The sequence below is a fragment of the Cervus elaphus genome, chromosome 9, assembly GCF_910594005.1.
Source record: "Cervus elaphus chromosome 9, mCerEla1.1, whole genome shotgun sequence".
NCBI lineage: Eukaryota > Metazoa > Chordata > Mammalia > Artiodactyla > Cervidae > Cervus > Cervus elaphus.
The window spans coordinates 33,356,314-33,378,868 of record NC_057823.1 but is presented as its reverse complement, the minus strand read 5'-3'; the positions used below and the strand labels follow the sequence as shown (position 1 = coordinate 33,378,868).

The following is a 22,555-nucleotide window of genomic DNA, read 5'->3' as shown; positions in this document are numbered from 1 at the left end:
GCCAGCACTGACGTTTAGTCTCAAAAATTGGATCCACCGTTGCAATCGCAAACTGTACATTATCTTCCTAAGAAAATACTAATTTATCAGTCCCAAGAGCCAAAGAGTTGTTCTGTGTCAGCAATCAGCTTAGCCTCATAATTATAAATTTGTGAGGATCTGTTGAAAGACATGGATCCAGAAGAATTATAGTGTTTCATAGTGAGTCACTCAAAATAAAGAGCCCTGTTATTTGTAGACATTCCATACAGTCATAGAAATTTAGAGGTGGGTCAGGTCTTAGCCATCATGTGTCTAACCCCTTTATTTTACAGATGAAGCAATTTTGGCTAGAACTTAGGAAACACATAAAAACACTTTAATACGTAGCACATCTTCAATAGCTTTACCAAGACTGTCTTTGAAATATTCAACACATTCAGTTTGTCCAAAATGTGGGCAAGGGTGACTCACTGTGACAAGACTCATGTGTATGTAGTATACGTTGCATCTTTGGTCTAGCATATTCCTTTGTACCTTTGTCCCCCCTGCCCAACACCCTCTCTCCTCTCTTCATTCATTTATTTTTTAAAAGGTTTAGTCCTTGGTCCCTATATCTGTGACATGCTGTGCTTGAGAGAGGGCTGTTATAAACAGATTGGTTCATAAGCAGTCTTTGCCTTTGAGGGACTCTCAGTGGAGAAGGTGAGACAGATGCTTAAGTGAATTGTTGCAACAGAGCTTTATACATGCCTGACTCTCAGCATGAGCAAGTATATCTCAGGGCACTGAGAAGCAACAGACAACAATTATCTGGGAAAGTCAGAGGAAATGAACCAAGGAGGTAACACATGAGGGGAATCTTGGCAGATGAGCTTCCATCTCAGACAGAGAAGGCAGCAAAGGCATCATGGGAGAGGGGTACTTGCCACAAAGAAGGAAAATGAAAGAAGGATACGGGACATCCAGAAAGGGTGAGTTTAGTGATGGAAAGGCAGAGGAAAGTTAGTGATGTGGGAATGATGGTGCTGAGATGAGAAGATAATTAGAACATAAAGAATCCTCAAGAATTTAGCTACTATCCTGAAAAAAAGGTTCATCAAAACTTAGTTGTTCAAGTATTATTTCCACAACATGGGTTCAGTTCAGTTCAGTCCAGTCTCTCAGTCGTGTCTGACTCTTTGCAACCCCATGGACTGCAGCACGCCAGGCCTCCTTGTCCATCATTAACTCCTGGAGTTTACCCAAACCCATGTCCATTGTGTCAGTGATACCATCCAACCATCTCATCCTCTGTCGTCCCCTTCTCCTCCTGCCCTCAATCTTTCCCAGCATCAGGGTCTTTTCCCATGAGTCAGCTCTTCGCATCAGGTGGCCAAAGTATTGAAGTCTCAGCTTCAACATCAGTCCCTCCAATGAACACCCAGGACTGATCTCCTTTAGGATGGACTGGTTGGATCTCCCCGCAGTCCAAGGGACTCTCAAGAGTCTACATGTAAAGTTTTCTCTGCCATTTTTGTTTTACCTGTAAACCACTTGTATTATTATTTTAAACTTGTTTTTCTAAGACCACTTATTTTTAGCATATTTGTTTTTAAGAGAAACTTTAGGTCAGTGTTGTAAGTGGAAAATCATTGTCATAGTAAATTCAAGGACATAATTAAAATGGAATAGAAATAAAGCATTTCTGTGAACTCTCTGCTTATGAAAGTCTCTGAGGTAAAGGCCCACAGTCTCATTATTCTAAAAGGAGTTTGTAAGTTTTGCAGCGGAGTTAAAATCATTGTAGCATCTAACAGAGTTCTTAAATTAATTAAGAAGAATAAAGAGTTGAAAGGTGAGAAGCTCGCTTATTCTTTAAATCAGGGGTATTTAGCATGGTTTCTATGCACTGGGGTATTGTTTTAGGCAGTACAAGGCCACCTCAATGTTTCTAAATTAAGAAGTGAAAAAATCAGACTTATCTGAATAGGGGATCAAAAAGGAAAACCTAAGAAATAGACAGAAACCTGCATAGACTATGGGAAGGTCTGTGTGGTCTAGTCAGTGTGATAAGATGAAGCAAGGGACCAAATTAGAGAAGAACTGAGGATCAGGCCACAGTAAGACTCACTGCCAAACGGGTGAGGGCCAGGGATCATAAAAGAGAAGGGTTCACATATAAGCGGTATCATATGGTATTTGTCTTTTACTTACTCTCCTCAGTGTGACAGGCTCCAGGTTCATCCACGTCACTGCAAGTGGAGTTATTTCATTATTTTTTATGGTCATGTAATATTCCATTGTGTGTATTACCACATCTTCTTTATCCATTCATCCATCAGTGGACATTTAGGTTGCTTCCATGTCCTGGCTATTGTAAATAGTTTTGTAGTGAACATTGGAGCACGTGTATCTTTTTGAATTATGGTTTTCTTCAGATATATGCATAGGAATGGGATTGCTGGATCATGAAATCTAAAAGAAAAATGGTACAAATGAACTTATTTACAAAACATAAATAGAGTCATGGATGTAGAAAACAAATTGTGGTTACCAAGTGGGAAAGGGAGGGAGGGATAGATTGGGACATTGGGATTTGACATATATACATGTTATATGTAAAATAGATAACTAAGAACCTACTGTTATAGCACAGGGAACTCTACTTACTACTCTGCAATGACCTATATGGGAAAAAATCTAAAAAAGAGTGGATATGTGTATATGCACAACTGACTGATTCTGTTGTACAGCAGAAACTAACTCAGCCTTGTAAGTCAACTATACTCTAACAGAAATTAACTTAAAAAAAGAGATAGATCAGTGATGCCTTGGAGGTGGTTTTCTTGGGAGCCAGAATACATGGTCATATGATTCAGGAATACATTTAGAGAAGATGGAATAGAGAGAGAGTGTGTGTGTGTATGTGTATGTGTATATATTGGATAAGGAAGTGAAAAGGAGAAAGCAGGCCAGTGTGGAAGGTGATAAAACCCCTGGATCAGAACATTCTACCTGTTACACATACTTGTGTGATGTAGGATCACGTTAGATGCTTGTTGAAGACATGGTGACCTGTAGATGGTCAGCAGGCAATTGGAAATACCCTGCTGGAGGTCGGAGACATTCCAAATGCCAACTAGATTAGGAGAGGGAATTATGGTCTATAAATCAGCCTCAAATGCACTTCCATTTACCTACTGACCATTTAGAAAATGTGTGCCATAATCAGGAGGACTGATTTAAGGTATATTTTACATGTTTCCTTTCATAAGATGTTGAAAATTAATCCACTGTACCAAAAAGTCACTGAGAACCTACTCATATAAAGGAATTTTCTGGGTGCTTTGAGGGATAGAGAGAAATTAGACACAGACTGTATTCTTACAGAGCTTGTAAAGATCTCATAAGATAATAGATCAAATTGTCAGAGATTCAAAGTTTAACATGTGAAGTGTTTATTCATGATTTCCAGGAAATAAATTTAGCCTAAAAGTCCTCCTAGTAACCATAATTAGTCTGATCTTTGTTTCCATGCATTATAAGAAATTTATTATGGTGTTGGCATAGAACAACAATATAAGTGGAATTTTTGGTAGACTTATTGAATTGGAAGTGAAAATCTTGTCAGTTATTAAGGGCAATGATGTTATGCTTAAAATGCCCATTTTCCCAGCTTAGGAGAAAGAAACTAATTGAGTTTTATCTTTTATATATAAACAAAATTTTACTTCTCAGACAAGTATATGGTAATAAATGAGAACATTCTCATGAAAACTTGTCATCTAATCCATTTTTCCTAACTGGGTTTTTTTCCAGGAAGTCAAGACAGAGACTAAAAAGCACAGATTTCACTCTCAGCCTAAAAAAAAAAAAAAAATCATAGGTTTGAATAAGGAGTACAACAAGCCTAATGTTGATGCCCCTTCTTCAGTTTCTAGGCTCTTCTGTGGAAAGAAGTGTTTTCATAAGATTCAGACAGAATTCATTTCCATAGAGCATTCTTAATGGCCCCTGTCAGAAGAAAACAGCTGGGAAACATATGGTATCCATTTCCCTGTATCACTTGGAAAAAATTTCACATGTAAATAAAGCCAACATAAAAGAGTAGCCCTTTGAACCCACAACCTTATATGATACATAAATACATTGGTACAATGCTCTCGTTGTACTGGCCCACTACTTGAAAATTTTTTTATTACATCCTGAGATTCACATTATCAAGAAGTTCCAAAAACATGAAGGTAGTTGGCAATATATTAGCAAATGCTCTCCCTAATAATAAATGTACATCTCAGAAATGTTAAGGAATATATATATATATATATTCTACTATAAGCTTTTCAGATAATTGATGGATAAAATTAAAGGCATATTTACATATTATAAACTCTGTGTCCACTGTTTCTCTGCTCTTTTAAATAAGTAAGTAACCATGTGTTCTTGAAAGGAAGAGTTAAAGGCTTGGCAAGAATTTCTGGCAGGCATTAATTTTTTTAGCTTTACATTTTATAGGGCAAAAGGACATATAAAGGATAGAAAGACTTTGAAATTTATAATGGACCAGTTGGAATTAGTCTTTGCCTTTGCATATTTACATTTCATAAATAACTAGAAAATCCAGCTCTCATTGGTGATTATCGCTCCTCTGAGTTTATTAAAAGGACTTTGGTTCCCTGTGAAATTAAGCTGTGAATCCCTCAGAAGGATGCTTTGGGCATTTTTAAAGAAATTTACTGTGTTGTACAGAGTGAGATTCAAACTCAGATACTAGCATTTGTTAATTGTCTGCTCTGTGTCAAGAACTGTATACATGTAAGAACCAGAGTTAGCTAAAGGCAGAGGAGCAGCAGCTTAAGAGCATCTAGATACCTCCCTTCCCTTCTGGAATATTCTCAGTTAACACTTGTTTCTTACTAGACAGAATCCTGGCCTCATTCCACATCTGACAGTGTTCTCGTAGGTTCCCGAAAGTCCTCAGAGAAGGATCGCTTCGTGCAGACCCTCTGAGACCACAAGCAAAGTTGTGGTCCACCGGGGGGAAAAACTCACCCACCAATAGGTATCTCGCATTCAGGCTTAGAACGCTCACTCGCATCTTGTTTTGACTCTGGAACTTACCTGAATCCTTTGAGAACCTGAATCCCTTGAGAACACATTGTAGTAGGAAGAAGAATGGCCAGGTCTAAATTTGGGGAACTTTAAATCATTAGTATGCCACTTTCACCCCAAGAATCAGTGATAGCAGGGGCTATTGCAGAAGTTACAGTCCTGAATATACCCTCTTCTCAGGATCCTTTAGTGTCTGATTGTGCTGTGTGTGTGTGTACTCAGTCACTCAGACCACATGGACTGGAGCCTACCAGGCTCCTCCGTCCATGGTATTCTCCAGGCAAGAATACTGGACTGGGTTGCCATTTCTTCCCACAGGGGATCTTCTTGACCCAGGAATCGAACCCCCGTCTCTTGCATCTCCTCTATTGGCAGATGGAATTCTTTACCACTGCACCACCTGGGAAGCCCATTTTTGGGTTGTGCTCGCTGGCAAAGAACAGACACACACAGGTGCCTCGGTTTAAACACTTCCCACCTGCTACCGTTCTAGAAGAGGAGACAGAGATGGGAGATGCCGAGTGGGAAGGCATATCCTGAAACCTCACGCCTTTGGTGGAGGATGGTATAAACTAAGTGGGAAAGGAGTAAGAGTCCATAAATCAGTGGCCTGCAAGTTACCAGGGTGCAGGGTCATCTGTCTAGTCAGAGGAGTGTCCCAGAGAGGAAGCTGTATCATCAAGCCCGAGGGAGGAGGCCATTGCTCGGTCAGCCTCTGAGGGGAGGCAGGGGCAGCTGGTCATATGAGGCTCCCCGTGGAAGGAAGTGGTGCTTAACTTTCACCTCTGGATGTGTTGCTGTTTCGCTTGACACGTCATCCCAACCAGACACTCAAACGCAGACTATACAATCTTTATCTGAACTTTGCACAGAAATGAGAAGGGGGAAGAAAAAATACTAGCCTGCCTGCTTCACCCTCCCTTTGCAACTTCCTCCTGTTCATTTCCAGCTTTCCAAATGATGGAGGGCAGACTCTAAAAGAGCATGTTCCTTGTGACGTGGCAGTGTGTTATGTTGCTGGTCATATGCCAGAAAGCACCGTCAAATGCCCATGAGCTATGGTTGACTTGGATACTCAGTCTAGGGTGGGATGAACTCCACTGTGGCTTATCTCCCACGGTCCAGCCAGTCCTGACCATTCCATGCCTTCCTGTTCTTTCCTTGATCCATCTAACAGATCACCTAGCAAATCACTCAATAGTTCTCAGTTTAAGTTTGCCCAATATTAAATCATTTACCCCTTCTTTCTCCAAGACTTCATGAGCTCTAAGGGTATACCTATGTGTGTGTGCACACACACACATATGCAGGTACATACCTTCTCTCCCTGAATTAGTTTGGAAGTTTATTAAATGCAAAGGATCCTGTCCTCCAATTCTGTTTTTCAGAGTGGTGGCAAGTATCAGCATACTGTCAAGGAGGTATAACCACTCAGGGAATAAAACAGAGTGTCTGTCTGGGTTTGTTTTCTTTTACTGTTTGCTTCTACTATTATTACTACATGAATTAATTCCGAGCCAATACATGGTAACTTTCTTTTAGCATTCACTGTTTTTCAAGGGTAAGTACAAACTGTTTTATGGTCTACATTCTCTCTTAAATTGTTCCTTAATACCCAGACTTCCTTTGAGCACAACTTGAGTGGATCGTGTCTGCCTACATGGCCTTGCTGTTTTCAGTGTTTCAATTTAATAGTCCCCTCTCTTAATTTATTTTAAAACAGTGTCTAGCTCTGGCTGGAATTGTGGTGTCTCAACTCTTATTACAAACACGCAGAAGCCCACAGGAATCGCCGATGTGTATAGTAAGTTCCGCCCAGTGAAAAGAGTGTCCCCCTTGAAACACCAGCCAGAGACTCTGGAGAACAATGAAAGTGATGATCAGAAGAACCAAAAGGCAGAGTACCAGAAAGGGGGTGATCCTGACCCAGGCCCCCAGCCCGAGGAGCTCGGCCCCAGAGCTGGCGAGGGCAGCCCCCAGAGGAAGAGCACGGAGCCCAGCGCCCTGCTGGGGGAGCTGGAACATTATGACCTCGACATGGATGAGATTCTCGACGTGCCTTACATCAAATCCAGTCAGCAGCTGGCCTCTTTCACCAAGGCGACTTCGGAAAAAAGGATTTTGGGTTTATGCACAAGCATTAACGGCCTTTCCGGCAAAGCCTGCCCTACAGGAAGTGCCGAGAGCTCCCCGTCTAACATGACGCCGTTTTGTGTTCTTTCTCCTGTGAAAAGCCCTCACTTGAGAAAAGCGTCCTCTGTTGTCCAGGACCAACAGAAGCTCTCCCCTGAGGAATCGGAGAGTTCTCCTCCTCTCGTTAAATGTGGCTCTGCTTATGAGCCTGAAGACCAGGGTAAGGACTTCCTACACAAGACCTTCAGTGATCCTCACAGTCGGAAAGTTGACAAGGCTATGGCACCAGATTGCCAGCTCAGGGCCTTCCATCTGCAGCCCTCGGCAACGGACCCCAAGCCTGAGGAGCAGGTTGGCGGCATGAACTGGACCAGCTCCCAGGGACCCGAAGAAAGGAACGAGTACCTGAAAAAAGTGAAAAGCATCTTGAACATTGTTAAAGAAGGGCAAATATCTCTCCTGGTGAGTATGAACTAATTCAGTATACACACTAACCGTCTAGAACTCCAGTTTCATCAACTCCGTTCACCAGTAACAGAATGATGGTGCTTTTGTTCCAATTTTTCGCAATGGCTTTTGTTGGGCGATGTGACTTTGGAGTTTTAAAATTAAAAGTTAGGTGGTTAATATAAGGAAAAACAAATGGCTATAGAGGGAGTGTTATTTCACTTCAACTGTGCATGAATTCAACTGTAATAAGGACATGTAGTCGCAAGTAAAAGCAAAACCAAAAAAAGTCCAGCACTTTTAAAAATATGAATCTTAATGTCTTTCTTTTTGCTTTTCAAATGGTCCCCAGTGCTCTCACTGAGTTATTTGTGGGGATGTCAGTTCCTTGATGATGGGGAACCTGCCAGATACATGAACAGAGGGTCTTCTGTTTTATCCTGATCATTATTCAGAAGACTTGGACCAGGACGTTTGAAAGCATTTGCAGATAGAGACTTACCCTAGAGCTTGATTGCCCTCTGACCCACATGGAGTTTTTATTTAGTTCCAGGTCTGCATGTCTAGGGAGCATGAAGAAGCTTTTCCAGAGACTCTAGACACAGAGTAACATGATGTAAGAAAAGTCTGTTCTGCTTAGGCTCAGAGAAAACTAAACTGAAATCACATTCCATCTGCCTACATTGTTCTTTCCTGGCTTCCAGACATGGATCAAACAGTAGTAAGCCTGAGCTGACACTGTGGTGTTAATTAAAGTCTCATTCAAGGAAAATCATCACATCTTGGCCATGTGATTCTACTCAGGGTAAATCTGTGCATAGATAAATATAATGCACTTGGTCTATTACCACAAATTTTAGTGTTATAATAGGATGATATCATTGAACAATTTTACTAAGTCAAGTAAATTTTTTTTTTTTTTTTGTCTCTTGAAAATGTCTTTTCCATTTCTCCTGGCTCTTCCTCTCTGGTTCATTCCTTTCTTTTATCTTTCCCATGTTTTTATGTTTCCCAAATGGTAACACCTCTCAATTTACCCAACAGTCTTTATCAATGAGTTACGCTCAGGGCACTGAACTTCACTCGAGGTGAAGAAACCAGAATCCAAGTAGAGCTTCCAGCTGCCCAGGAGTTTGTTTAGGGGTGAAAGTGTCTGGAGGTGCCCGGGGGAGCACAGACTACAGCACCCACCATGAGGCTTGCCATCAGAGCCAGCTCTCCAAAGCTCAAGGCAAAGCAGATGGTTATGACAGGTAGTTCATTCATTCAACAAACCTACCACAAGGAATAAAGCAGAGTCTGGCCCTCAGAAGATAGCAGGAGTGGAAGAGACAGACAGGAAACCTGCTGGTTACCATAAGTTGTTAGAAAGCTGGCTTGGAGCCTCTACAGACTCGTTGACTCATCTCGGTTGCCCGTCTCCCATGAAAGTAAGTCACTTGAGCATTCCTGTGCTTTCATAGCAAGGAATTCTGACTTATTACAACCCCGTGGCTGTCACCAGGGCTTCTGGAAGCGCATCTCTTCTTCCCAAGGCCCAGAGCAAAACCCCCACAGCTTCTCATTCTGTTTTATTGACTTACGTTTTCCTCATCTTACTATGTGTACAGCCACACCTAGCTGCCGACAATCTAGACAAAATTCATGACGAAAGTGGAAACAATCTCTTACACGTTGCCGCATCACAGGGACATGCAGAGTGTCTGCAGCACCTCACTTCTTTGATGGGAGAAGACTGCCTCAACGAGCGAAATGTGGAAAAGTTGACTCCAGCAGGCCTGGCCATCAAGGTGACTGGTTGGGGCTGGGCCCTCCACATGTTCCTGTCTTGTAAGATTTCTAGTAAAGTTAAGTAAACTTAAGAGTGGTGTTCCAAGCAAACAGCAAATGAACCTACTGCATTTAAAAGGTTAACCATCTCAGTCACTAACTGCTTTGAGATTTTGAGACTATATTCCAATTTAGGGTAAGCATCAAAATAGCTAATAAAGAGAAAGGAAAATGATCTGTTGCCATTTTAAGAACTTCTGTTATCCATGGTGACTGAAGTTTGGATTCTTAACCACCCCTGGATCTATGTGAGGCTGTTTCATTTTTTTTTCCCTAATGTGAGTATAAATGAGCAAGACGAATGGGGAAAAGGTGTATGGTAAGGCATGCTAGCCTAGCACTCAGGAGGATTTCAGATAATAAAGTGGACCTTTAATGGATTACATCTGAAGTTGAAGTGTCTGCATTATCAGGAGTTCTTTAGAATATCAGTGCCGAGTTTAAGTTTGGCTCTCGCAGAGCACAGTATGTTATCTGTCAAAAACTAGGCAAATTAATGCTGACTGGGATAGAGTTAAAACCTAGAAACAGTGATACAGGAAAATGTGGTCTTTTATAGCACTGTAGTGAGTGCCTCTGTAAAATGTAACACATCACTAGAAGGTTAGCTATTAAACTAAAATTACTTTTAAGATCTTTGGCAAATAAATGTGAAATTCAGTCACATTTATTAAGAAGCCAGAAGTGAAATGTAGGGAAATATAATATATCTTGTGCTTCTGCATTTGTACTTTGCTTTGCTTAATAGTTAGGGCTTCTATAAGCTGAATAATCATAATTTTTACAAATAGAATTATATTGAAATATACTAGAGGAACTTGCTAGTTAAAGTCTGTTTGTGAATTCACTAAGGAACATGTTATATTTGAAAAGCAATTTCCTTCCCCTGTATACCTCTTATGCAAATCTAAATTTTTGTATCTTCAATTTATTTATTATTCAGCAAAGTTTTACATTATTAAAAAGTTGTTTTCTATTGTGTTTAATGTTATTCAGTGATTAGGTTTTCTGATCATATAAGAAATCCATGACCCAGTGGATAGATATCATTTTTTGTTAGTTGGCAATGATGCTATGTCAAATAAGAGCTGAACTGCCATCAAGAAAAAAGGAAAAACAAATGTGAGTGAAAATTCAGTAAAGTTAAACAGTGTTTTTGAGTCCACCAGACATTGTTTTAAGGTGCTGGCAAAACACATGTGAATGAGACATAGTCTCTTTTCTTAAGGAACTGATAGCCTGGTGGATAAGGCAGGTAGTTACCAGTGCAGGATGGTGAATTCAGGATCTAGGCCCATGTCAGAATCCTGGGGGAAGGCAAGAATTGGGTTTGGTAATCAGTGGGAATGTCAGTCATGACTAAAATATTCTTTCAGTGCCAGTGATTGCTGACATCTACCTTGTCATTTTAGTATTTATAAAATACAGTGCTCATTAGTTTTCCTCACTAGTGGTGGGTTTTGAATATATCTTAACTACATAATTGTAGTTAAGTCTTCCCTAGTGGCTCAGACGGTAAAGAGTCTGCCTGCAGTGTGGTAGACCCAGATTCAATCCCTGGGTCGGGAAGATCCCCTGGAGAAAGGAATGGCAACCCACTCCAGTATTCTTGCCTGGAAAAATCCCATGGACAGAGGAGCCTGGCAGGCTACGGTCCATAGGGTCGCAAAGAGTGGGACACGACCGAGAGACTAACGCACTCACATAATTGTATAAAATTTGTTAATTTGTGTGCCCAAATGCTTGTTTTGATAGAGTAAGAATCTTCAAAGTAGAAAGGTACCTAAGAAATTTAGTGGTCATTAAGCCAACCCTGGAAGTGTTCTTTTATTCCTTCATTTAATCTAGAATTTACAAAAGCGGTAAATACAAATATTTTGTAACACGTGCCTTGCCCTTTGGCGATCCTGTCCTGACACATGTCCTGCCTCAGTTCATTAGTGTATTGTGATGGACATTGAAGAAATTGAGGGAGTCCCAAGAAGTCATCATTCTTCCATTTTAAGACCTTGTTTTGAACACTGGTAACTAACTGGTGGTGATTCACCTCGTTAAGCACATTTTGGAGAGCCCTGCTGTCATTAAAGACAAACAAACTTGGTACAAATGGGCAGAAGTTGCTCAGATGATATGACTTGGCTGACAGGAAGCAGAGTCAGAGACAGGATATCAAATAAGAAGATTACATTAGAAAAGGGGCTCTGAAGTCATACCAAAGCTAAAGAACATCTCCCCCCACACTTAAACTCCTTAAATGGAACATCATAAATTCTTGCCAGCTCCATGCAAAATTTATTGAGTGCTTTCTGGGGGACCCAACACTAGATACTGTGGGAGTTCAAGGTATTATTAAGTGCCGTTTGGGAACAGTTAAGCAAAATAATTGTAAAGAAAATTTCAAAAAGGTGAAAACAATCTATTTTCTAACATGGAGCCAAAACAAAAATTCAGAATCTAAACAGATTTGTAATGAAATAACTTTAATTCTCTTTTAATTTCTGAATAAGCCCAAAGACAAAATGCTGGTCTGGTGAGAAAATACATAACCTACTGATACTCCTTTTTATTTTTTTTTTATACTCCTTTTTAATATACAATGTGTGACCCAAAGCTCAGGGATGTTAGCAAGTAAAAATTTCCAACTAGAACTTAATAAGATTTTTGTTTTGTTGCCAGTTCTATTAATGACAAATGATATGGCTTTCAAACTCATGGTAATGATATAATATTTCCTTTTACTTCTCTGGCAACTTTTTATTTGTTTAAATGTTTCTTCTTCAATGAACTAAGCCTAACACGTCTAACAGAACATGCTACCCAATAGCAGAAACATGCATTTTTTTTTTCAAGTGCACACAAAATATTCTCTCTTATAGACTGTATGTTGGGTCATAAAACAGATCTCAATAAATATAAAGTAATTAAAATCATGCAAAGTTTTTGTCTTTAACTATAATGAAATGCAATTAGGTATTAATAACAGAAGGACATTTAAGATATTCACAAGTATATAGAATTAATACAGTCCAAAATAATCATTATATCAAAAGAGAAATTACAAGGAAAATTATAAGCTGTTTGGAGATCAATGAAAATGCAACATACCTACATTTAAATATGCACCTAAAGCTTACTTAAAGGGAAATATATGTTTTAGTAAATGCCTGTGTTTAAAAAAGGAGAAGGAGGAAGATCTCAAATTAATAGCCTAATCTACCTCACAAAACTAGAAAAATACTAAATTCAAAGCAAGTAGGTAGAAGGAAATCTAAAACTTTTCAAGCAAAAATAAATAGACAATAGAAAAGCAGTAGAGAAAATCAGCAAAACCAAATTTGGTCTCATAAAAAAGCTGCTTAAAAATTAGCAAACCTTTAGTCGGACTAACCAGAGAGAGAGAAGACTAACTGCTATTACTAAAATCAGGACTCTTGTCTCATAGTTCTGCATTCTGTGTTAATACCCATTGATGTAGATTGTCTTGCTCATAGATGCTCAGCATGGCTCCTTTTCCTTTCTTCATTCAGAGGGAATGAAGCACATTGTATCAGTGGGTTGTTTTGTTTTGTTTTTTAAATTCTCCTAAGAAACACTGCATGCTCAAATTGTGTAATTTAAGGAGAGGCCATAATGAATGATTTATATGCAAAAGGAGGGTAAATGGATGAGGTGTAGGTATAGGGAGCATGTGAAGGAAAGTACAATATATTGGGGTCAGTAACAACCAGAGCACATTTACCACTCCAGAGCCTAAAAGGGCAGGGGAAGGACCTGAGATAGAGAGGATTGAGTAGAACTGCTGACTTTTGACCTTTGACTGGTTGATAGGACTCAGCAGACCAGTGGCATATCCACTAAGGGGGAGTTGGGAACAAAGGGAACCTTAAACACTGTCTCTCTTCCTGCTACTGCTTTCCATCAGCCAAACCCAGTCAAAAGCCAGGGCCCAAGGGAATCAACCCATAGACATCAGGCTCCTTGGGCAGCAAGGAGGGAAGAAATGGGAGGAGACAGAGCTGAGTGGGGCACCGGGAAGCTATTCAGCAGGTACTAATCATGCTAGATGAGTTTTCTACATGAGATTAGCTACAAGTTGACTACTTGAAATTCCAGAGTAAGAGAAGAATGAGCGGATTACTTCCCGTCTTATTTTCAGTATAGGCTTCCCTGACTTCACACTCACCATAGTTCTTTTCTCCTGGGCTAAGATCCCACACTGTGTAAACCAGGAAAGCAGCTGAATGTCTCATTTGTCTTCTGGAGTTATTATGAGGATCTAAGATAGCATTTTAATATAAGATAACAGGTATTGTGTGCTTAGGAAGCTGACATGCTTCGCCTCACTTAATCTTTACAGTAACTCCATAAGGTAGCTGCTTCTAACCCCTGCTATTTCATAGATCAGAAAATTGAGTATCAGAGAGAAGAAGAAGCTTATTCAAGGTCTTGTAACTAAGTGGTGGATTAAGGATTTAAATCCAGTCCAAAGTCTGGGTCTTAATCACTAGGTCGGGTATGTCTCAGCTGTCTTCTGGTTTGCACAGTGTGGGTTTCAGCATAGGAGAAAAGGTCTCCTGTGAGCATCAAGTCAGAGAAGGCCCCTTCAGTGAAAGTAGTATTGGGATTACTTTCCTTTTCTTCATTTTGGACTCCTCACATTCTAACTTATCAAGAGAAAAAGTCAGTTCTAAGAGTTAATGGATAAATAAATTGTAGTATATTCATGCAGTGGAATACTTCTTGGCAATAAAAAGAAATAAGCTATCTCCAAGCAGTAGCTTATGTAAATAGAAGCATTATGTAGGTAGAAACCAGATGTTAAAGAGTGCATATTCTCTTCTGCTGTGATAGGAATCAGAGTGGTCATGTGGGCAAAGCGGTATGAGAACAAAGGAGAAGTAGAAATGAGGGGGCAGGGGTGGAAATGTTCTATGTCTCGATTGGAGGTATAGCTACCGGAGAATATACTTGTCAAAAATTCAAATTGTACTTTTAAAAGAGTACATTTTATAGTTAGCAAATTATACTTTAATAAATTGATTTTAAAATAACTGATGAAATTATGAGAACATATTTAAGTAAAACTATGCAGTTGATTTAGAGTAAAAATTACTGATCACAGGTATGGTATACATTTATTATAAATGAGTTAAGCCAGAAGTAAAAGCTAAAATTCATGTGATTTTTTTTCTTGGTAAAAATGCCACCTGTGAGGTAACTTTTAAACTTAAATTACCTTCAGTTTCTTTTTTTTTTTTTCTTTTTAATCCAGAATGGTCAGTTGGAGTGTGTACGCTGGATGGTCAGTGAAACAGAAGCCATTGCTGAATTGAGTTGTTCTAAGGATTTTCCAAGCCTTATTCATTACGCAGGTTGTTTTGGTCAGGTATGAAGAAATTTTTAATTATTTTCTCTTTGCATACTGTGTAATCTACCACATTTTAAATTTTCAGTATATCAAAATCCAAACCTAAAAAATCATCAAAGATGTATTCAAAGATTTATGCTGCTGCTGCTAAGTCACATCAGTCGTGTCTGGGACTCTGTGTGACCCCATAGATGGCAGCCCACCAGGCTCCAGTCCCTGGGATTCTCCAGGCAAGAATACTGGAGTGGATTGCCATTTTGTTAAACCTAAATATTTCATGATAGAATATTGGATAAATAATAAAACATTCATATGTTCATATGACTTTTTCAGAAATATATTCATTATATAATATTGAGTTAAAATATATGATGCAAAACTGTTCCTGTAATTTGGTACCAACTTTGAACTTTGGAGAGAGAGAAAGAGAAATGAATAATAAGACTAGAAAAAAAAAACTGTCTCCACATGTTTATAGTAATTATCACTCAGAATTATAAGTGGCTTTTATTTTCTTTTTTTATGTTTTTCACTTCTTTCCAAATTTCCTGACATAAACAAATTTAACTTTTGTGGAAAGGAAAAATGATATATTTTCTTGAACCCAAAATTAAAAAGCAAATCTTTAGTAAGACATTAATTGAGGAAGTCTTGCTCCATTAAAGATTAGCAAAACAATCACTTACCTAAAATTTTCTTAAATATTCATACATGTTTTCTTTTCCAAAATAGGCTGTTCACATGCAGTTAAACCATCTTTATTGGGATTTTAATTGTCATTGCTAAATTTTACTTTCAGATTAATTTGGTAATAATTACAGCATTGAGTCTTTCTGTTCATGTTTTTTATATATTCAAAGCTTGTTTTATCATTTTCAACAAAGAATTAGAGAATTTAAAAAAAAAAGATGAGCACTCATGCAAACAAAGTCTCAGTTACAGTCAGTTTCTACATTAGGAAATCCCAGTGTGAGTAATTGATGTATGCAGATTACAATCCAGTGTAGGCAGTAAAAAAAATCATCACTAACTCCCTTTGAGAAGGATGAGTATAAATAATCTTAAAAAAAAAAAAAACTGGAACCACAAAATGCCAATCTCAGCCTTAAGAAAATATAAATAAAGTCAGCAGTGCATTAAAATAGATTTAATCACATTTGTTTGTGGCAAAGAAAATTGCTTCTCATTCTTATAACCGTATCCCTTTGGCTTCATAAACTTTCCCAGTGGCAGTAAATTGTGGTGTTGTCAACAAGAGATTATACTTTTTCAAGCATGACAGTCTCAAATTTATAAATAGACTCAGAATATTGCCACAACCTTTCTTTAGTGGGGTTCATGGTAGGTGATGCTTTATAATATGCCATGCTAACTTCAATTAATATATGTGTGTAATGTTTCCTACACGTATCAAGCACCATGCCATTGGACTTTGCGTACATTATCTGACTTAGTCTTTGAAACAACATTATTGGATTCTGTTGTTTTTATCCCTGGTCTATAGATGAGGAGACTGAAGACAGGAAATTGTTTAAGTGACCAGCATGTGGTCTAGTGGCCAGTAAGAGAAGGCTGGATCTCAACTCAGGTCCTTTGACTTTGGGGCCAGATTCTGTTTTTTTCCTCCATCCGGGTATATACTTTGTGTAGCAGTGGAACTGATATAGCTGCAGGAGTCCTTTTTTTTTTTTTTTTTAAATAATTCTATCTAACAATATGTTGTGATATTTGGAATATCTTAAACACAAACTCATGGTACTAAATTTATGGAATGAAGAAAGAAGCAAGAACATTTAAAATTTGTAAAAGCCACTGTCTTTGAAGTAATTGCTTCATTTCCTTTGTGTATTGCACTTATGAGCCCCAGCCATGGTGTTCTATGAACTACCATAAGAATTAATAAGTATTTGCTAAAGATGCTCTTTTTTGGCTTAGGCCAGCAGAAGGGAGAATAGTATTTTCAAATGACCAAAAGAAGTATGAAGACAAATAGTTCCCATAAATCATTCTCAGTATAAGATGAAAATTTTATTTATTCTCAAATTGCCTGAATAATTGTTTCACACCCCTGATTTCATTTGCTTATGTAAAGAGGAGTTTCAGATATCAGTGGAAAAGCTGACTGCAGTTTTGGAAGAGCTTGCCAAAGAAAAGGAGGGAAGGATTGCATTGCTGTTCTGAGACTTTAAGTCAATAACAGGGCATCTGGTATTCTTTGTCCCGGGAAATGTTGCTTAGAGGTGCCAGTTTCTCTCTTCAGCTCTCACAGCAGGAGTCTCATAACTTTGAAGCCATTGGGACAAAACAAAAGAAAGTGCCATTTCTGGGATTTGGTCAGGTGATAGTGTGGTTTATTTGGCTGGAATAGAGGAAAATACAGAAATTAGTGACCTTTGCGAAGAGCCATGTCAAACATTTGCTTCATGTTAGTATCAGTCTTCAGGTTGTTATTTCAAGTTGATAAGCATTTTTAATGACCTCAAGTACAGCTCTGAGCAGGGTACCCCAGCAGTGCCTTCAGGAGAGCATTCCTACCCAAGTGGAAAATGTAGACACCCATCAGGACTGCAAACTCAGCCCAGCCATCCTACATCTGCCACAGCCACTATGTAACAGATAACCTGCGGAGATGCTGAACTTGGAACCACTGCAAGCCTAATATTTTCACAAGGAAGACTGTTACTGAACAGTTTTCTAATGGATTCAGCACATGCAGGTTTTTCTACATCGAGCAGGCACTTGAGTGTGTTCTGCTTTTGTTTCTTCAGTAAATACCTTTTGGAAAGGACAGTACAGAGGAAAATTTCTCTCCTGGTTTATTTTAGTTACCCTCTGCCCCTCCTGTAGATTCTCAAAAGAATGGGCTCTATTTGACTCACAGTTGGCATCCTTTTTCTGGTAAAAATGACCTGTAAGGACTCCAGAACCACGGGGTAGCCAGCAGTTTTTAGTGGTCTCCTGGAGTGATAGATCTTTGGGTAACAGGAATTGATTTTCCTCCTCTTGACACACAGTCTCAGAGGGGGCAATTACTTCATTGTCTGATAGTACCTAGCAGAACCGGCCCCGGGGAGCATGAAGGTGAACGCATGAGGGACACTCAGGGAAAGAGACGGGCGCACGTTCAGATGGGCCTGCTCTGCTGTCCCATGGGAGAGATGCTGCTGGTGAAACAATCGAGGCAGAATGATCTCAAGTCAAAGCTACTGCCTGTGTAACTTGGACTGTTTTATTCAAATATGAAAGCTCAGATGGTCTCCTTCAGGGTCCCAGCGAAGCTCTCACCCTCACTTGCTTGGGGGCTTCGGCCTGTTTGGTGCGTTGGTCACTGTTTCAACATCAAACTTCTCATTTTGTTTCTAAACCTTTAATGTGCCTTTTGGTCAAGAAGTTCTGTTACGGAAACAACAGGCATCATAACATTAAGCATTTACTGAGAAAGAACACGCTTGCTTATGTGTTCTTTCTGTTCATTCTCCATTTAAAATGTTTGGCCTGATCAGATTTAAAAAATAAAAGACGCTTTTTCACAAAAAGCTCAGAATTCCTCCGAATGGTCATGAATGGTGATGGGCCTTCTGATGAGGGGGTTGTTTCCACAGGCTGTGTTATAGTTTTTCCGCAGTTTACTTTTTTAAAAGGAGAAATATTCTGTTGACTTTATTATTTCATTGTCATGGGTCAGAAATAAGTAAACAACACTGAAAGTGCTATGATTGCAGATGGAAGTGCATAGAAAAGTCTTTGATTGGCACAAGCAAGAGTCTGCTCTCCAAGGACCTTTGAAAAAGCATAACCAGCACAGAGCTCCATAGCCCACAGACTGACAGGCGGTTAATGTGATTTCTGTGACCCAAGGGGTGCCGAAGGAGCACGTCCTTTATGGAGTCAGGGGTCATGCGTCATGAGCTGTGGTGGATATTCATATACAGAAGGCACAGAACGTTAGCTCCTCGGTCTGAGTTTAAATCCTAGCCCTACCATTACTAGCCCAGGAGCCTTGTATATATTTCTTTATTTTAAAAGAAAAGATAAGAAAATGTCTCCCTGGACCTCAGTTTCCTCATCTTTAGAATGGAGATAATAGAACTTTCTTAACAGGGTTGCTCTGAGATTCAAATGAGAAAAGTCACAGGAAGCCTGTAGTAGACACTAGGTAAATGTCAGCTCTAATGATTATTGGCTACCTTCCAATTTATGATTTTTATTGCTATGCATATTGTTTATTTACCTATAAGTAAAGTATAAAATAAGTTTGGCAAAAAACATTTTTCAGCCTAAACAACTCTGTATGTGTGTTAATCACTCAGTGTCTGACTCTATGTGACCCCATGGGCTATAGCCCACCAGGCTCCTCTGTCCATGGAATTCATAGGCAAGAATACTGGAGTGGGTTACCATTCCCTTCTCCAGGGTGTCTTCCCAACCCAGGGATAGAACCTGGGTCTCCTGCATCGGCAGGCAGATTCTTTACCGTCTGAGCCACCAGGGAAGTGCTAAACCTGTTCAATCAATTCTTAGATGTATTATTTTTTCACGTTTTACTGTCCCTAGAGTCTACATTTATTTTACAATAAGTGACAATATGAAACTATTGCTGGCCTTTTTTTTTCACATTTTAGCATCTCAAAAACTGGAATGAATCTTATAATTGATGGCTTGTTAGATTTGATGACATAATCACAGACAAAATTGCCTCCTTTAGAACTACAGTTGTCTCTATAAATAAATTCCATTGCCTTTAAGAATGCACAAAAGACATTAAAACGGGTTATCAAAAGAGCAAAAAGTCCCCAGAAGAGGAAACTAGTACATAAAGTAAGTTTTCATTCATTAGATGAACATTGAATGCATAGATATAATAGATATAGGTGATTGGATGGAATGTCAATTGGAGAGGCATTCTGTAAAACAGAAATAATACAGAAGAACTGCCTCATCCATGTGATTACATTGGATGTTCTCTAAAAGCTATACCTATGGGAACATGAAGGTCTGAAGTTACATTCTTTAATATCCCCCACTCTCTCTCTCTCTCTCTCTCACATACATACACACACACACAGCAGGGGTGGGGTCACTGGGGATGTGGGGAGAACACACTAAAGGTCTAAAAGAAGAGCTAGGCACCATGGATATATATTTATATGTGATATACATTCACAGGGTCTTCTTAGTTGGGGGAAGTAGCTGTGTTTGTTCTGTTCTCTTCACTGGATATTTGTCAAATAAGTCGCTGTTTAAACTGTAGGACTGTGGGTCTCTGCAGGCATGTCTTCCAGAATCAGAGCAGAAAGCATTTCTAGGAGAGTGGATGCTAAACATTGTACTTAGTCACTCAGCACATTGTGTCCGACATTGTGTCCGACTCTTTGTGATCCCATGAATGGTAGCCCACCAGGCTCCTTTGTCCATGGGATTCTCCAGGCAAGAACACTGGAGTGGGTTGCCGTTTTCTTCTCCAGGATGCTAAACATGCTCTTACCCAAACCAAGGGATTCTAACCATCTCCATGCCATCTCAGAAGTTCTAAACTTTGGTTGTTAAAGAGTGGATAGTCAGCCCATCCCTTTAAGCAGTGCCTCTCTGCACATATCATAGGGGAGATGGTCGTTTCCATATAACTTCTCAGTAAACAGGCCAGTTGCATAAAGTGAAAGTGAAGTTGCTCATTCATGTCTGACTCTTGGTGACCCCATGGATTGTAGCTCACCAGGCTCCTCCATCCATGGGATTTTCCAGACAAGAATACTGGAGTGGGTTGCCATTCCCTTCTCCAGGGGATCTTCCTGACCCAGGGATCAAACCCAGGTCTCCCGCACTTCAGTCAGACTCTTTACCATCTCAGCCACTAGGGAAGGTGCAACCAGTTGAATAGCTTCTTATGAAAGTGTTCACTGCAGCATAGGAAACTGAATTTGACCTGCTGGGCAAAGACCTACATTGTTTTAGATAATAGGATAATGTTGTTACTGCTGTTATTCAGTCACTTAGATGTGTCCAACTCTTTCTGACCCCATGGCCTGCAGCATGCCAGGCTTCCCTGTCCTTCACTATCTCCCAGAATTTGAGTTTCTTGAACAGAGGAGCCTGGTGGGCTACAATCCATGGGGTCACAAAGAGTCAGACACCACAGAGCAACTAACCTGAATTAGGATAATGGTTCTTCCTTGATTAAAGTCTTGCATATTGAATTTGCTAAGAGTAATTATAAGGAAGAATTATCCAGGCCATCCTAAGAAAAGCAGCAGGTTATCATAACAGTGTGGACTACACATGACTGGGAGAACCCCAGGAGTCAAGGCACCTCCTGCCTTACACAGACTTTGTCCTGTTCTCCCAAGGCATCAAGCCCCTGTAAAGTCCAGGTCTCTATAGGTTCTTCCCCAGATTTCTATAAAAGGAAAATTCCTACTCTTATGGATGTAGTATTCTATTTCTTCTAACTCCATTACTAAAAATATCAACAACCTCAGATATGCAGATGATACCACTCTAATGGCAGAAAGAAAAGAGGAACTAAAGAGCTTCTTGATGAAGGTAAAAGAGGAGAGTGAAAAAGCTGGCCTAAAACTCAACTTTCAAAAAACTAAGATCATGGTATCTGGTCCCATCACTTTATGGCAAACAGACGGAGAAAAAGTGGAAACAGTGACAGATTTTATTTTCTTGGGCTCCAAAATCACTACAGACAGTGACTGCACCCACAAAATTAAAAGATACTTAGTCCTTGGAAGAAAAGCTATGGCAGACATGGACAGCATATTGAAAAGCAGAGACATCACTTTGCCAGCAAAGGTCCATATAGTCAAAGCTATGGTTTTTACAGTGGTTATATCTGAACATGAGAGTTGGACCATAAAGAAGGCTGAGTGCCAAAGAATTGATGCTTTCGAATTGTGGTGCTAGAAAAGACTCTTGAGAATCCCTTGGACTTCAAGGAGACCAACCCAGTCAATCCTAAAGGAAACCAGCCCTGAATTTTCACTGGAAGGACTACAGCTGAAGCTCCAATACTTTGGCCACCTGATGGGAAGAGCCAACTCACTGGAAAAGACTCTGGTGCTGGAAAAGATTGAAGGCAGGAAAAGGGGATGACAGCATGAGATGGTTCAATGGCATCACTGACTCAATGGACATGAATTTGAGCAAACTCCGGGAGACAGTGCAAGATAAGGAAGCCTGGTGTGCTGCAGTCCATGGAATCGCAAGGAGTTAGAGATGACTTGGTGTCTGAGCAACAATAACAGAAGTCAAAACACTGTGAATTATAGTAAAGGGCATTTTCTGTGCATGTGGAGCACGCACATATCCATTATGATATTTAATTGAGTCTGGAAATCATGAAAGTATGCCTGATAACATATATATAAAATATTTCTGATTATCTTGAACCCCTCTGAACTTTACTTGCTAAAGAAGTTGCTGGAATATCCAAGAATATCCAGTTGTTTTCTTCAGTTGTCTGATTTGTAAAATAAGAGTGTTTGAATTGGATGCTTCTCTAAAATCTCTCCCACTTTACAATCTTAACGTTTAATATCATGGAGCAAACCAAGTCACCACAAGCTTGCCAATGACCTTTGAAGATAGCATGGCTGTCCTTTTCACCAATAGAGTCACAGCAACTTGCCCTCTTGATATTTCTTAGACATCGACTTCTAACCAGTTGGTCATGTCATTGATCTTGAGATATACCCACTC

General features: G+C 39.5%; 1 protein-coding gene across 8 annotated transcripts in view; it reads left to right on the top strand.

The window, feature by feature from the left end:
* Positions 1 to 22,555, top strand: part of LOC122699847 (synuclein alpha interacting protein) — a 153,869-nt gene that overhangs the window by 103,640 nt on the left and 27,674 nt on the right. For all 8 annotated transcript variants that reach the window (XM_043912263.1, XM_043912262.1, XM_043912260.1 and 5 more), the window contains 3 exons: positions 6,797 to 7,668; positions 9,264 to 9,443; positions 14,756 to 14,869. In XM_043912263.1, the coding sequence (XP_043768198.1) occupies positions 6,797 to 7,668; positions 9,264 to 9,443; positions 14,756 to 14,869 (1,166 nt within the window). The remainder of the gene's footprint in view (positions 1 to 6,796; positions 7,669 to 9,263; positions 9,444 to 14,755; positions 14,870 to 22,555) is intronic.